We start from the raw sequence: 14,898 nt of genomic DNA on the forward strand, positions 1-14,898 counted from the left end.
TATCAGTGATGATTACTATGTAAACCTATTATATTTTTATAACAATTTTGATGCTTCAAATACAATACTCTCATCATTTTATTTGAGACTTTAATGCTACTTGCGTAATTTAGAAATTGCACCAAACAATAATATATTTTAACTAATTATCCAATCTCTTTCTAACATAAACGATATATAATAATAATAATAATATTCACTTAACCTCTTTGACTTCGTACCTATAATTTTGTCTATTTCAGGTTTCCATTAACTTATATATCCCTTCATTCATTTTCAAATGTTGCACTTTAATTCAAAGATGATTTTACTTTACTTCATACTTATATTTTCTTAAAACCACTGTAAATATTTCAATTATTATGGATCACAACACCAAACTATTCAGAGAGTCTACAAAATATATACCACAGTTATAAATATTAGTATACTTTAATATCACTTCTACTTACCATAGTTGTAATATTTATATATTGCTTATACATAATTAATAAAGAATCGTGTATTTTAACATAATTTTCCATGAAAAAAAAGTTAATTATAATTCCAAATAGAAAACTCTCATTATTGAAAATAGGACTCCCGATCCGTCCACAATGGTCCACAAGCGGTGTTGCCACGTTGCCACGTTGTTCGGCAGGGCTAGTAAGTATTTACTAGAGTAGGCTGTGCTTATACATCTTTGGAACCTGTAACGTCACGTGTTCCTTTATCTTGTCTTGAAGGAAAATTATCTGTGCCAGGCTTATAAGTATATGTTATCTAAGCATTCATGTTCGTTAGTTTCGTTTAGTCAGATTTTTTTTTATAATGTTATTGACGCATGTATTAAATTAATGAATTAATTATTCGTTACACTAATACCAATTTGTGGTCGATGTAAAGAAACGGCGAATAAATGTGGGAATTTGAAAATGATTGCAAACGAAGCATTGAGCGGTGCGAAGTGAGTGTTGCGGATTAACCAATGCAAACGCGGCTGCGCTCGTGTACGAAATGCGGCCTCGGGGCGCTGCTCGCGCACCAACTCTTCAATCTTTCTGCTTCCCATTTTGTATCCTACAGTTGCCTACAGTACAGTACGTCCACCGAAGTACTGACGTTTCGCTGTGCATGGCCGACGTGTGCATTCCGAGGTTCGCATTCGCGTGGTACCTGCTGTGTCACAATAATTGCATTTAATCATTTGTAATTACGATCGCGGTAAACACCGACATCGCTGATACGTGAGTGAGTGGAAAGCAAAGAGCCTGAGAGTTCCGTTTCACTATAAAGCAGAACGAGAATTCGTTTCCGAACACGTTCTGTCTGACATAATCCGGTATAAACTGGATTGAAGCAGATGCATCGATAAACGGATTGATCATTCATTTCAGGAAAAAATTCGTGAATTCGGACTCTCGCGACGACTTGAACCACTTTTCTAGACTTCGTTTTTCGTCGGTGGTGAAAGATTAATTTGGTAGGGGCCCATAAACCACGACCACGCGACATAACGCGCAGCAATGTCCAACGAGGAGACTTCCGCCGACCGCAATGTCGAAATCTGGAAAATCAAGAAACTTATAAAAAGTCTCGAAATGGCTAGAGGGTAAGTAGGTCGAAATTTACGTTGCTACGTCTTCTCGTTATCAGCTGTTCGATTTTCTATTCACATATATATTTTAAAGTCTACGTGGTAAATGGAAAGTAACGGATTTCCCGTTTTTTCTTGTACAAATGAATTTCACGTGATCCCGTGAAATACAAAATATTTATAGATTTTTGGGACTCCAACAAACACATCTGCATTTGTTTTATAATCGTATTTTTTATTGTATTTTCTATCACATTTCAATAATATGGTTTTTATTTCAATGTTATGTTATTCGTTAATACAACCTTATGTAAGCAGATTTTCCTATAATATGCGAAGGATATTTCCAAAGTTTTGGAGATTTGTCTATAATTTTCTCATTAATTCACATTTCTCTAGAATTAATACAACATTTTTTAACGTAATCTCTGTCAAGGTAAAAACAGGCTTTCTTAGACTGTCTTTGAAGAATTTCTGTGAGATAGTCTGTCCACTGAATCGTCACTCTTTCCAATTTGTTCAAATAATAAAAATGCTTAGACTTTTAAGTGGTTTTCTATTTCTCCAAATAGTTAATGTTATTAAGCACTAAGTGGGACAGACAAAAGCAACTGATACCCTTAATTAGTAAGCATATTCAGACTCGTTTAGATTAAATAGCAGAACTAGGACTAGAACTTTGAAAACATCCTACATGGTATTCTTCACTTACAATTGATCCTTGCATAATATAATATTATTTAGTATAATTGTACGATATAATAGAAAACTGTTTTTGTTCACAGGAATGGGACAAGCATGATTTCATTGATTATCCCACCAAAAGACCAAATATCAAGAGTAAGCAAAATGTTAGCAGATGAGTTTGGTACAGCATCGAATATTAAATCGCGTGTAAATAGATTATCTGTTCTGGGTGCAATCACATCAGTCCAACATAGGTTAAAATTGTATACTAAAGGTAATTATATTTAACCAACTATTACAATTCTTTGTAACTATATTGTATGTTAAGAAAATATCTAGTTGCTAAACAGAAATTATAAACCTTTTTTTATACACTAAACATATATGTATAGTTGTGAGGTAATCATATTATGTTATTTAGTTATATAAACTGTTTATTATTCATTTTAGTGCCTCCGAATGGCTTGGTTATATATTGCGGTACCATTGTAACTGAAGAAGGAAAAGAAAAGAAGGTCAACATTGATTTTGAACCTTTTAAACCTATCAATACATCTCTTTACCTTTGTGATAATAAGGTACTGTCTGTTATATATATATAAGCATTTTGATCATAGTTAAAAGTAATCAGCTAAATTTTATACACATATTTTATTATTTTCCAGTTTCATACTGAAGCTCTCACAGCATTGCTTGCAGATGACAACAAATTTGGTTTTATAGTAATGGATGGTAATGGGGCATTGTTTGGTACTTTACAAGGAAATACTCGTGAAGTATTACACAAATTTACTGTAGATCTTCCAAAGAAGCATGGTACGTAAATAACTGCTTTCATTAATATTGTTAAGACATTATGATAATTCATCAAATTTTGAATTTTAGGCAGAGGTGGTCAATCCGCACTCCGTTTTGCTCGGTTACGAATGGAAAAACGGCACAACTACGTTCGAAAAGTGGCAGAAGTAGCTACTCAACTCTATATTAGTAACGATAAACCTAATATTGCCGGTTTAATTTTAGCGGGTAGTGCTGATTTCAAAACAGAACTTAGTCAATCCGATATGTTTGATCCAGTGAGTTTATACAATTACTGTAGTATGTAATTTTAATGTACATTAGGTACAATTGTGAATTTTACTTTTTAGAGGTTGCAAGGAAAAGTTATAAAATTAGTAGATGTTTCATATGGCGGGGAGAATGGTTTTAATCAGGCTATTGAATTAGCTGCTGAATCCTTACAAAATGTAAAATTTATCCAAGAAAAGAAATTAATTGGTAACTATATACTTGCTATGATAAATAATGGGTGGTAGTTTCTTTCAAATGTTAATGACATATTTTGTATTATATAGGTCGTTATTTCGACGAAATCTCACAAGATACAGGAAAATATTGCTTCGGTGTAGAAGATACATTAAGAGCACTCGAGTTAGGCAGTGTGGAGACCCTCATTTGTTGGGAGAACTTAGATATCCAACGATATGTTTTAAAGAATCATACAAATGCAGAAGAGAAAGTTTCACATCTAACACCGGAACAAGAAAAAGACAAAACTCATTTTACTGATAAAGAGGTGGGTTGAAAAATTCAATTCAGATACCGGTACTTTATGCAATGATAATATTCATTATTTAGTAATAAATAAATAATATTGAATATTTTATGTCTGATTTAGAGCGGGGTAGAATTGGAACTCGTGGAGTGTCAACCTCTACTCGAATGGCTTGCAAATAATTATAAGAGCTTTGGTGCCACCTTAGAAATTATTACAGACAAATCTCAAGAAGGTTCTCAATTTGTAAGAGGTTTTGGCGGCATTGGAGGTAAGTTTACAGTTTCATTCGTTCCGTAACGTTACTAACTTTAACTGTACTGAAAGTAACATACATATGGAACAATAATTTGTATTCGTCTATTCAATGTGTGTACTAACAGAAAACTGGCAGATTCCACGTTAACTAACTATTCACTAAACGTGTGCAACTTAGCGATTGTATATATAAATGTTTTAACGTCTCGTAAAGTGTAATTCAGAATTAGGGATTATTCTTGAATTACTTTCTTAAGTGTCATATTCTAACTGTAGTCCGAATAGAAGTGTGGTGTTAAAAAGTTACAGGAAAGGTTTAATCAAACATTACATGAGTTCATATAATATTGCAAATGGTATTGAGAAAAGGTTGAAAACATTAATATTAATTATGGAGTATATCTTGATGCATAGGAATCCTCCGCTACAAAGTTGATTTCCAGTCACTGCAGGCTGATGAGCCTCTTGATGATGTTGACCTCGATGATTACTAATTTCATCTGTGAAATACTCAAAGTTGACCAGGTAGCTCTTTCTCTGTCTTGAGTGCATTCGTTTATATTTCGTGTATCATAGAACATATTACTTTCAGAACTGGACAAATTTATCAAGGAGAATTTATACTTCTCTTGTTAGTATATATTTAATGAAAGAGCGAAGTAATTGTACATATTACTGTTACTGTATGTATTCTGTACTGAAAATTTGTGAATTATTACACGTTTGTATATTCGTTGGTAATTAGTAAGTTGATCGAACATCATATGTCTATATTTTAAATGCAAATACAACAATGTTTTAGTGCAATAACACTAATAATACTCATCACGAAGAAATCATTTCTAACTGAGATTTTCATGTCTTCTTCATATAACCTTATTATGAAACTTTGTTATATCGTTGATATTTATGACAACAATATATTATAAATATACTTAATATATATTTATGTGTTATACGATAAATTTGTCCAAAAAAATTTGCAATTTCTTCTGTTGAGTTTATCACTAATAGTATAGTTCAACACTTCTGTGCAGATCTGTAGTATATACGTTTCTTCTGATGAGTTTGAATGTGAATATAGATATGTTTAGTTGAAAAGTCCGAGGTATAATACTTATTTTCACGAATAAAAGGCCTAAAAACTTTGCTGTCTTTTTTTCTTGGTGGTACAAATACTTAAGAAAATCTTGTATATATATGGGATATGGAATATTTTTGTATTTGAAGGTGGTGAGTTCAAATAATCTGTAATATGCCACTTTTATATCTTACATAATAATAGGTTCCTTTCATAATACATAAGAATTATATATTTCATGATTAGCAAACAAAGTTAAGATGTAGGTGCAATGCATAGTCAGCATAGAATAAAAATGGTTCTATTTAATTTAATAAATACATTATTCATTTTACACTTTCGATTTGTCACGTATAAATTCAAAGTCGACTACACCACAAGTTATTCATTCGTATGTCGAATGATTTATTTACATAAAATGGTATTTCTATGGATTGTGTTTTGAAAATTATTATTAGTATAAGTAATTTTAAGGCTTTATAAAATTATAGACATTTGATGTATTAGAGTGATAGTGTAATCTGTACTAATAGTTGCGATCATGCTTTTTAACGAAAACGAAGAAATTATTTGATAGAAATTCGTAGTATTGTATATAATACTTCTTCGTATACTCGGACAAATGAACCAAATACATATTTAGACCGTATATACAGGTTGTCCCGAATTTAAATGGCAAAACTTCAGAAACGTGTAGGGGACCGAAAAACTAAGACAAAAAGTGAAAAACGAAGCAAAAACGAGCAAATCTCTAAAAGACTTTTTGTCTTAGTTTTTCGGTCCCCTACACGCTCCTGAAGTTTTGCCATTTCAATTCGGGACAACCTGTATATGAAAAATACGTATATATATCTGATTTTCGACATAATAGAAACACCACTGATTCTTATTTTATACTGCTGTCGACGTACCTATCTTGGAAATTTGTTGTTATTTGCATGTAAAGCTTCTTAGTATTTATACGTTCAATGCTGAAAAGTTTTACCATTAATTCTTGAACATCATTTTTATATTGTACGTTACTTTTTTTATAAAACATTTACTTCTAATTCATCATATTCTTTCCCAACATTTTATGTAAATTTATTATTTGTTATTTGAGTAGGCATTTATTAAATATTTACTTATTTATGTATATATTCTTTGAGTCATATTATTTACTAATATGTCTGGTATATTTTTAAACTCTTAACAAATAAATTATTATGTTTTTAATATTAAGTACACATGATATGTGTGTTAATAACTACGAAAGTGATCTAAGTAAAAAATTTCAAAGTATTGTCTTTTATGACTTTTTATTACACCTATTTATATGTATTATAATAATCTAAAACTATTTTTGGCAAGAGACTGAAAAAATGGAACTACTTCATAGCATCGATTCTTATGTCGTTACTGATAATTCGTGTATAAATGAATCTTTCACACAATATCTATTTAATATGCATATACTTATGTCACTTTTGTAATCTAGCAAACATTACATTATATAATTTAATATCTCATATAAAAAAATTCATAATCTCACAATCTGTGACACAATTAAAAAATATTCCTTCAAATTGCATATCTAGACTATTTTTATTTGTGAACGCTTTATTACTGCTTATTTAAAAGTACAAGCATAATTATTGCTTGCCTGCATGCTACACAATAAGCAAATAGTAATTTCATCACCAAAGGAAAGGCTACATTTTTTTGTTTTCCAAAAGTTCATGTAAATTAGTAAAATTTACGCACTTATGTGTATGACAAAGATATATATGGAATAGTACAGTTTTTGGTGATGGATATAAACAGTAACTGACTAATAAGTGTTTGCCTAACAAGTAGCTAGGCTTTGTTAGCGTATTTGGTCAAGCATAAGTTCTAATCGATGGTTTGTTTTTATTAGCTTGCATATTGGGAAAGGTATAGTAATTGCTTTCTACTAATTTAGTGGTGACAAGAAGAAGCAGTGATCTTGAGTCTATATTAAGCCTATCTATTGCATTTTTTAAATCATTAAATATATTATTTTTGCTTTAGAATGTTATACATTGTACATACGAACAATCATTTCATTTTGCTAACATAGAGTTCTCTGATTTATTATTAGTGATATTATTAATATCTAGTTACTTATGTTCCAATACTAAACTTTCTGTCATCTTTTTTTTTTGTTAGTAAAAGTGCTAATATTTAGAAATATCATTTGAAACAAAAATGTAACAATATTTTATATTGAAAACTACCAACGATTATTTTTTCTACTTAAATAGTATTTTATTATTGTATACTTATACGAATATTAATTTTTTCTCTGTAGTCATTTTTTCGTTCATATTAGAACCTATTGCTTGTCGTGCAAATAAATTTTTCAAACTTTCTTTGATTATGACTTTGAAATTGTGACACTCATTACATGTATAACATTCATTTATTCTTACAATATTATTGAACATATATTTATACTTCTATGTGTCATTTTGTGTTGCAATAGCAACTATTTACTTTTTGTTTAACTGCATTGCATAAATGTATGCATTGTTTCTAACGACTGTGTTTTTTATAAATATGTACGACCACTGAATTTCATTTAGACTTTTAGAACCAATCTTTTCGTAAAACGTATGTTTTATTAATCTTGAAAAGCACTGTAAATTACATGTCATGCATGATAAATTATTATACCGAAGCTATTTCAAATTATATTTACACAATCATAAATTCTATGTTATTATTTATTTATACAGAAAACGTGTCCATCCTATAGTGTCATCTGTAACATATTATTATAATATTTTGATTTTTTCTTGTGTTCATTGACTATAGAAATAATCGAACAAAACAGTAATATCTCGTCCATTAAACCAGTATTTTTAAATATGTATTTTACAGGTATATTGCGGTACAAAGTGGACTTTCAGAGTATGCAGTTGGAGGATGTTGAAGTTGATAGTTTTGATCTGGATGACTATTAAATCTGTGCAACAAGAAACAGTTCTTTTAGCCTCGGAAGAAAACATAAGTATATGTTTTCCCATGATAAATTAACATATGATGCAACATGTGTAACACAGACACCAGCAGCAGACATACATACGGACACAAATATATGTACACACGAACAGAGAGGGACACTTAATACACAACCATACATCATGAAATTATTCATTAGAATTCATTTAAGCAATCGATACATAAAAGTGAGAAGCACAAGATGCGGCGCGCCGATTATCCATGTCCATGAAGAAAAAAGGCAACTCGAAGACTGTGACAGTTAATTAAGCCAGCTTGATACCTGCCTATTCTCACACAACATTACCTTGTATTACAATTATAGTCTTTAATTATTCACATGGATTTATTTTAATAATTACACGCGCTATTGTGCTGAATACGTTTGTACAGTACATGATATAAAACATGATTTTACGTAAAATTGATGTTTGTCATTATATTCTGAATTGTAGGGTGAAAAAAACAGAAGCTAAAAAAGAGTACTCTAACGGCGAAGATGTAGCGTTATTTTTGTTCAGACACAATCATAAATAAGCTGTAATAAACTGATTATTATAAACTTGAAGTTGCGTATGATGCATTCTATACCGATTACTAAATTCATATGAATAATGAAGAGTTCTGTACATAAACTTAAATTTTTAATGGCACTGTTGCCTTAGATATAAGTTAAGGTCGTGTAATATCCCGGGAAAAATAAAATCTTTCCGTCTCATCGAGTGATACACATATATAAACATAAGAGATAATTTTCGTAATCTATTAACTTCGCTGGTCCCCCCGACTCTTATATTTTGTACAACACAAATGTATATAACAAATGCTTCGCATGTGTATCAAGATATCTTTTGATTGTTACAAACGGTGCACTCTATTAGTGAAAAGAAATAATATCTTCTGCAAATATTTACGTGGCAGTTATTTGAAAGAAGAAGAAAGGAAACACAGAAAATGTTACAAAATTATTTTAACATTGTTAATTTAACTGGCTTATTCATATGATGCCTTTGTAATAAAAAATATGTATGTATAAGTGTGAGAAAAATGAAACGTGCAATTTTGGTGAAGTATCTTTTATGAAATATCGCTGTATATTATAAAGAAGATTCTTGTGAATGTTGTGAACTCCTTTGGTAAAACTAATGTATTGTTAGTTGATAGTATACTTAGATATTATTAATACTATTTCACCATACGTGATGAAGGGAGCAAAGCTTTACGAAAAACTTCATCAAAATAGAACGTTCAGGAAAAGATAATCCGGCTTATGGTATGTGCACAACGAATTCCGAATCCTGGTTTAAAAGTATTGTATCTGTGTATTGTCTTTATGAAACTAATGTGTTAAATGTCGGCTTAATCTTTCTTGGAATTTTGATATGTAAACATTCTTTCAATAGGTATCTAGGTAATTATTTATTACAATGTCGGTGCGATTATTTCTTCTGCTTAGCAGAAGCTTGTTTTAAGTATGCAAGTCCTAGTCCTGTAAGAACACGATAAACATTTCAAGGGAGACTAGGAAAAGCCTTGTAATCTTTGTATTCATCTTTCATTTTCGTTTGTCCTCAGACGTCGTCCATTACATCTTATTTAAATGTGTCAATGACGTACTTAGATTATGGCTTACCTATGATCTCTTCAATAAGCATAGTTGTATAATATGCTAACCAATTTATAACTTTATCTTTTTCTTTTTTGGCAGTTTATATTCTCATGTATTGCACTACCAAATACTTTTGTTTCGTCAGGAACTACTTTATATCTGAGAAGGCAATACAAAGATGTAATTGTTACAAAATTTTGATTAATCAAACTTTTTAAACGTACGAATTCAATACCTTATATTTTGTATGTATTATGTGCGTAACTACACACGTCAGCTTATGTTCTAAAATATTCACAGAATTTAGTGCGAAGAGGATACCGTAGAATCAAAATTTCAAGTTCAGCAATTTGGAGCTGGTCGCACTTTGAGATTCAAGTTCTATTTTAAAACAATGTTCTGTGAGGTGATAAAAAGGGATATTGAAATAATGATTTGTATAACTATGAGATATTTTATGGAACACAGAAAGTCCATATAAAAATTCTTGTTATAGAAATTGAAATTATCACCTTAGAAAAATATACGTCTATATAGTTGTCTTTGATATCAAATAATACATTCATCCACGTACAAAAGAAATTTATTGCCATCTTTATTTTTGTAAATACTTCAACATATATAATCACTTTTAAAATTTGTCTTTTTATATATAAGAAAGACATGATCTGTATTTTAAATTATGTAGAGTTGAAAACCATGCTAATATGTCATCTTGAAATTGAACATTATTTCTAATGCCTCTTTTTGTCACATGCGCATTATTTAAAATTTATACTTAAAGAAAATGAACATGTCATTGTTAGTATCAAAGTTTAATTAGAATCTGAATAGAGTTAAATATGAAGAATGAGTAAATGAAAAATACAATCTATGTTTCTCATGCAAGTAAGTTGCTATTAGGGCCCGGAAATATACAAAACGTATGCTTCCACGGAGCACTTTAAAAATAAATAATTATAAATCATTAATATATAGAAATATACGTATATATAAAATTTATTTAATATATTTTATTTTATTAATTAATTTTAAATAGATGATAAACAGTATTTAGTGTGCTTACTCCGTGCTGGGTTTGTGACGAGTGATATTTCCAGGCTCCAATTATAACGAATCTCTTTACATTTGCAATTTTATTAATATTTCCCTTTTACACGTATAAGGAAAATTCGGTTAAATACTATAGCTAAAAAAATTTGTCTTTATATTGGTAAAACATGTTTACACGTGTAACGAAACGCAGTTAAATAGAAAAGTTGCCCTTTCCAGTCTATTATCGAACTTGATTCGTATTAGTAAAAGAAAAGGATATTAGCATAATATAATAAAAAGGAGTTACACAGTGGGGCACATTTTATATCATTTTTATACCTGGCTAACCATAATTACTAGCTATAATATTTTTGCTTGGTATGTACATTTAGACGATTATAGTTGAACATATTTTTTTCTTTTAATTGCTTTAAAAATAATATTAGTCTTGTAAAAATATTAAATACTATATGACATTACAATTTTTTTATATTTGTATATTTTATAAATCAAAGGAAATACTCATATTAAGGACAATAAAAACGAGGGAAGATAGGTACCTATATATTATAAAATACAGTATAACAGTATGATATAAAGATTTAGAAACACTCGCACGATTGTATAAAAATACAGCGTTTTATAAAGTTTTATTTATTATGCATGATATTATTTGCCATCTGTCTCTGGAACTAAGAGATTAAGACTGGCATCTTTAATTACTGAACCTAAATGCGTTTCTTCATCGCCTCGTATAGATAATGGAATAACATAAACATTTGTTTTTCTCTCATCCATCATTGCAGTTTTAATCCAATTTGAACTGCTGCATTTTATACAACTATGCGTAGGTATTCTATCTAAGCTTACAGTTCTATTTTTACAATCTGCACACTTGAAAAATTTCTTTGTTGCATCAGTAACATGCAATGGATGCTTCTGCTCTTTACACATTTCTGAAGCAGAAAACGATGTGTATTTACAAATCAAGCACTTCACAGCTTTACAAGATACTTTATAAGTAGTTAACATCTTCTCCTCCATTTTTTCTTTCATTTCCAACTTGTTGAAGTACTTTTCCTTTTCTTGTTCGTAAGACTCTTCAATGAGATCAGTATGAGCAGACTTAGCTTGCAACATTTCCTTAAATTTATTTGATAATACATTCGACCTTTTCGTTTCTTGTTCTTCACAATTTTCTTGTTCCCTCGCTCGTTTCTTTCCCTTTTCAAATTTGTCCTCTTTGTCCAATCGCGTTTTATTAGGATTCTTAGCTCTAATCTTTCCATTTTCCTGCACCCATTTAATCGCACTACTCTTTGCTATGTTAATTTGCTTTTTGGTTATAGGTTGTGATAAATCGATCGTTCCTCCAAGACAACCAACACCTAATCGTGGATTTAAAGGTGAACCAGAAAGCATGCTCAAATCTTTTTTCCCCACATCACTCGATTTACCTGCATTTATCTTCAGCAAAGTAGACGTTATAGCCACAGGTTTTTCATTCGACGATTGGGATAATACAGCAGCTTTCCAACCCCTCGATCTATTTATTTCCTCAAAATTCGTTTTAATTTCTTGTCCTGGTGAACCTATAGCTTTACATTTTATATTGTTCATAGGTTTTGTTCCAAACTTTTCAGTCTTTTGACTACCTGAAAGTAATGCTAAGCGCTTGGCATCTTTCTCTTCTAATTGTTTATTTTTTACTGCAACAACAGCATGAAACTCTGGCATATTATTATTATTACTTCCAAATGAATTTTTTTGTTGATTCTTATTCTTTAACATATCTATCGAAAACTTCTGTGTATTACTAAATGCTTGAAGCTCTGCTCTACGAGAGCACTTTTTATACTCCTGTTGGACATGATAAACACAAAATTCACAGCGGCTAGTATTCACAATTGAATTACACGAGTCCCCATTCTTTTTCACTGATTTACATTTTCCTAAATCCTTAGATTTACCAAGGATCATGATTTTTTGGGGATTGTCAATGGATAATGTGGCTAAATCAGTACTACCTTTCGATTCTAAGATGTTCGGATTAAGAATGCCTATCACAGTTCCAACGGTAGTTTTCCAGAATGATTTGTACGCATTGCTAAACATGAAAACACATACTGTATTTATATTTTCAGATAAATCACTTATTTTCCATATAGAATATGCACTTCCTTTTTGAGAAGTCTTTGTTGGAGATTTATTTACTAATACACCTGCAATCACCCAATCACTATCTGTTTTTCCTGAGTTAATGTGAAATTTAATCCTTGATACCGTCACTGGTGTTTTACCATTCATACGTGATTTCAACTCTGTGGAAGATATAGTTGGAGTAATTATTCTCAATCCAAAACATGGATCACTATAAACATCTTTCAATGCAATGCTATTATTAGTAGAAATGCTATTGTCAATTGTTCTATTTACATTCCTGGTCTGTTTCACCGCACTAAAGTCAAATGTTCTTAAACTTATTTCACGAGCTACAGTCTTGTTTCCACTCTTAGTAGAATCTTTTTTTAACAATGACTTTATATCACGACCATAATTAGAGTACGTTTGTTGCTCGAAGTAATGTCTGTCTTCGTCATCCGATGAATCAAGATTATTGTCATAGACTTCGTTTTTCCCCTCTAGATTAAGCAATTCACTTTTATTACCTATTTCAGGTGTACTTTCTAAAAAATTAAAATCTAACTCTTTCAATACTACAGCTTTTGGTGGAGGTGGTGAAGATGGGTCTCGAGTTTCTTCAGTGTTACCATTAGCTATTAGATCATTCAAAATATCGCCTACGTCAGAGTCACTGTCATTATCCATTTTAAATCGCTGAAAATAAATTATTTATAACTCGGTTAGTATAAATACAATTATTTTAAAATAAACTTTTAAGTACAGTAGGTTCCGCATAATCCGATTGAACAAATGCTTAAAAGAAAAATTGTACATTTATTCACATTTACTATACACATATGCAGTATCTTTAAACTTATACAGGGGTAGTCTTAATTTGTTGGTTGCATTTTATGGGAATCTACTGTAGAATTAATTATTAAACTTGGTAAATCGTACTTAAAAAATTTCTGTACACTCAGGACGTAATCAAAATATGATACTGATTGGTAAACGGAATTACAGTTTCAAAAACGTTCGTAACCAATTTAATACGTCATTTTCTGCACCGTTTCAGTAAACACCAGGCAACTCACATTCAATGCAATGGTTTTAGCCATTTTCCCGCGCTTTCTTACAGAAAGATGTCGCGTTTTCAATACTTTCCATTAATGTAGTTGTAAACGGAGGTTGAAGATGGCGGTATGGAAGTGAAGAACGAAAGTTTTGAGCTTAGAGTTTCTTACTGTGATATTAGAGTAAAAGCTGGTACAGAGAGGATAGGAGAGTGCTCACGCCCGGGGTTTCGGCGTTCCCACTTTCGTGACATCGCCGCTTTAGCATGGCACAGAACCGTGTCGTCTTTCCTGGAACAGAACCGTGTCGTCTTTTAGCATGACACAGAACCGTGTCGTCTTTCCTGGAACATAACCGTGTCGTCTTTTAGCATAAAACCGAACGCACATTATTTTTTTAACCAGGATTAGAACGTACAACTTATTTGTTGTATATGAAATATGTAACTAACATGTAAATCTTGGGTACAAAATCTCTAATTAATATAAATTAAGAATAATATTAATTGTAATGATACGTATTTTATTTCTTTCCAATTTTGTAGTTGCAAACTCTTGTTGTAAAAAATGGAAAACCCGGAAAAAATCGAACAAATACAGATTTCACATCGAAGTTTAAAAGCGACCACCCTGAAAATTAATTTAATAATGAGCTATTGTCATCAACACTATCTTAAATTTTTTCATATATTTAGCTACTGTTATTATTAATTGAAAAAAATTTTCTTTCATGAATAAATATTTTTTCCACCTCAGCACCATAAGATTTTTACTAGATGACTTTAAAAACACATTAGAACTATTTTTAAATAATTTTACTCGAAAACATTCTAGTTTACTCTTTATTTCACCGTTCTACTAATTTTTTATGGGCTGCATTGCAGCTCTGTTTAACAC

The 14,898-nt window shown here is 30.7% G+C and overlaps 2 protein-coding genes across 9 annotated transcripts; one reads left to right on the plus strand and one right to left on the minus strand.

The window, feature by feature from the left end:
* The first annotated feature begins 749 nt into the window (after positions 1–749).
* On the plus strand, positions 750–8,728 carry Erf1 (eukaryotic release factor 1). Of its 6 annotated transcripts, XM_076802926.1 has the most exons (12): positions 750–1,230; positions 1,377–1,591; positions 2,362–2,537; positions 2,714–2,841; positions 2,929–3,079; positions 3,149–3,339; positions 3,412–3,541; positions 3,619–3,839; positions 3,942–4,089; positions 4,491–4,601; positions 7,055–7,071; positions 8,041–8,728. In XM_076802926.1, exons 2-10 carry the CDS (start codon positions 1,506–1,508, stop codon positions 4,568–4,570), a joined length of 1,311 nt encoding a protein of 436 aa, XP_076659041.1. In that variant the 5' UTR covers positions 750–1,230; positions 1,377–1,505; the 3' UTR covers positions 4,571–4,601; positions 7,055–7,071; positions 8,041–8,728. The 6 variants fall into 6 exon arrangements, with proteins under 6 accessions (XP_076659041.1, XP_076659043.1, XP_076659042.1 ...); XM_076802928.1 differs by lacking the exon at positions 7,055–7,071; XM_076802927.1 differs by lacking the exons at positions 7,055–7,071; positions 8,041–8,728 and adding an exon at positions 4,669–5,777.
* A 1,635-nt stretch (positions 8,729–10,363) lies between these two features.
* Mcm10 (minichromosome maintenance 10 homolog) lies at positions 10,364–14,081 on the minus strand. Of its 3 annotated transcripts, none has more exons than XM_076802922.1 (2): positions 13,950–14,081; positions 10,364–13,642 (listed from the first exon to the last, which is right to left on the minus strand). In XM_076802922.1, exon 2 carries the CDS (start codon positions 13,631–13,633, stop codon positions 11,474–11,476), a length of 2,160 nt encoding a protein of 719 aa, XP_076659037.1. In that variant the 5' UTR covers positions 13,634–13,642; positions 13,950–14,081; the 3' UTR covers positions 10,364–11,473. The 3 variants fall into 3 exon arrangements, with proteins under 3 accessions (XP_076659037.1, XP_076659034.1, XP_076659036.1); XM_076802919.1 differs by having other exon boundaries at positions 13,886–14,081; XM_076802921.1 differs by having other exon boundaries at positions 13,710–14,081.
* Positions 14,082–14,898: the final 817 nt, after the last annotated feature.

The sequence above is a fragment of the Halictus rubicundus genome, chromosome 17, assembly GCF_050948215.1.
Source record: "Halictus rubicundus isolate RS-2024b chromosome 17, iyHalRubi1_principal, whole genome shotgun sequence".
Classification (NCBI taxonomy): domain Eukaryota; kingdom Metazoa; phylum Arthropoda; class Insecta; order Hymenoptera; family Halictidae; genus Halictus; species Halictus rubicundus.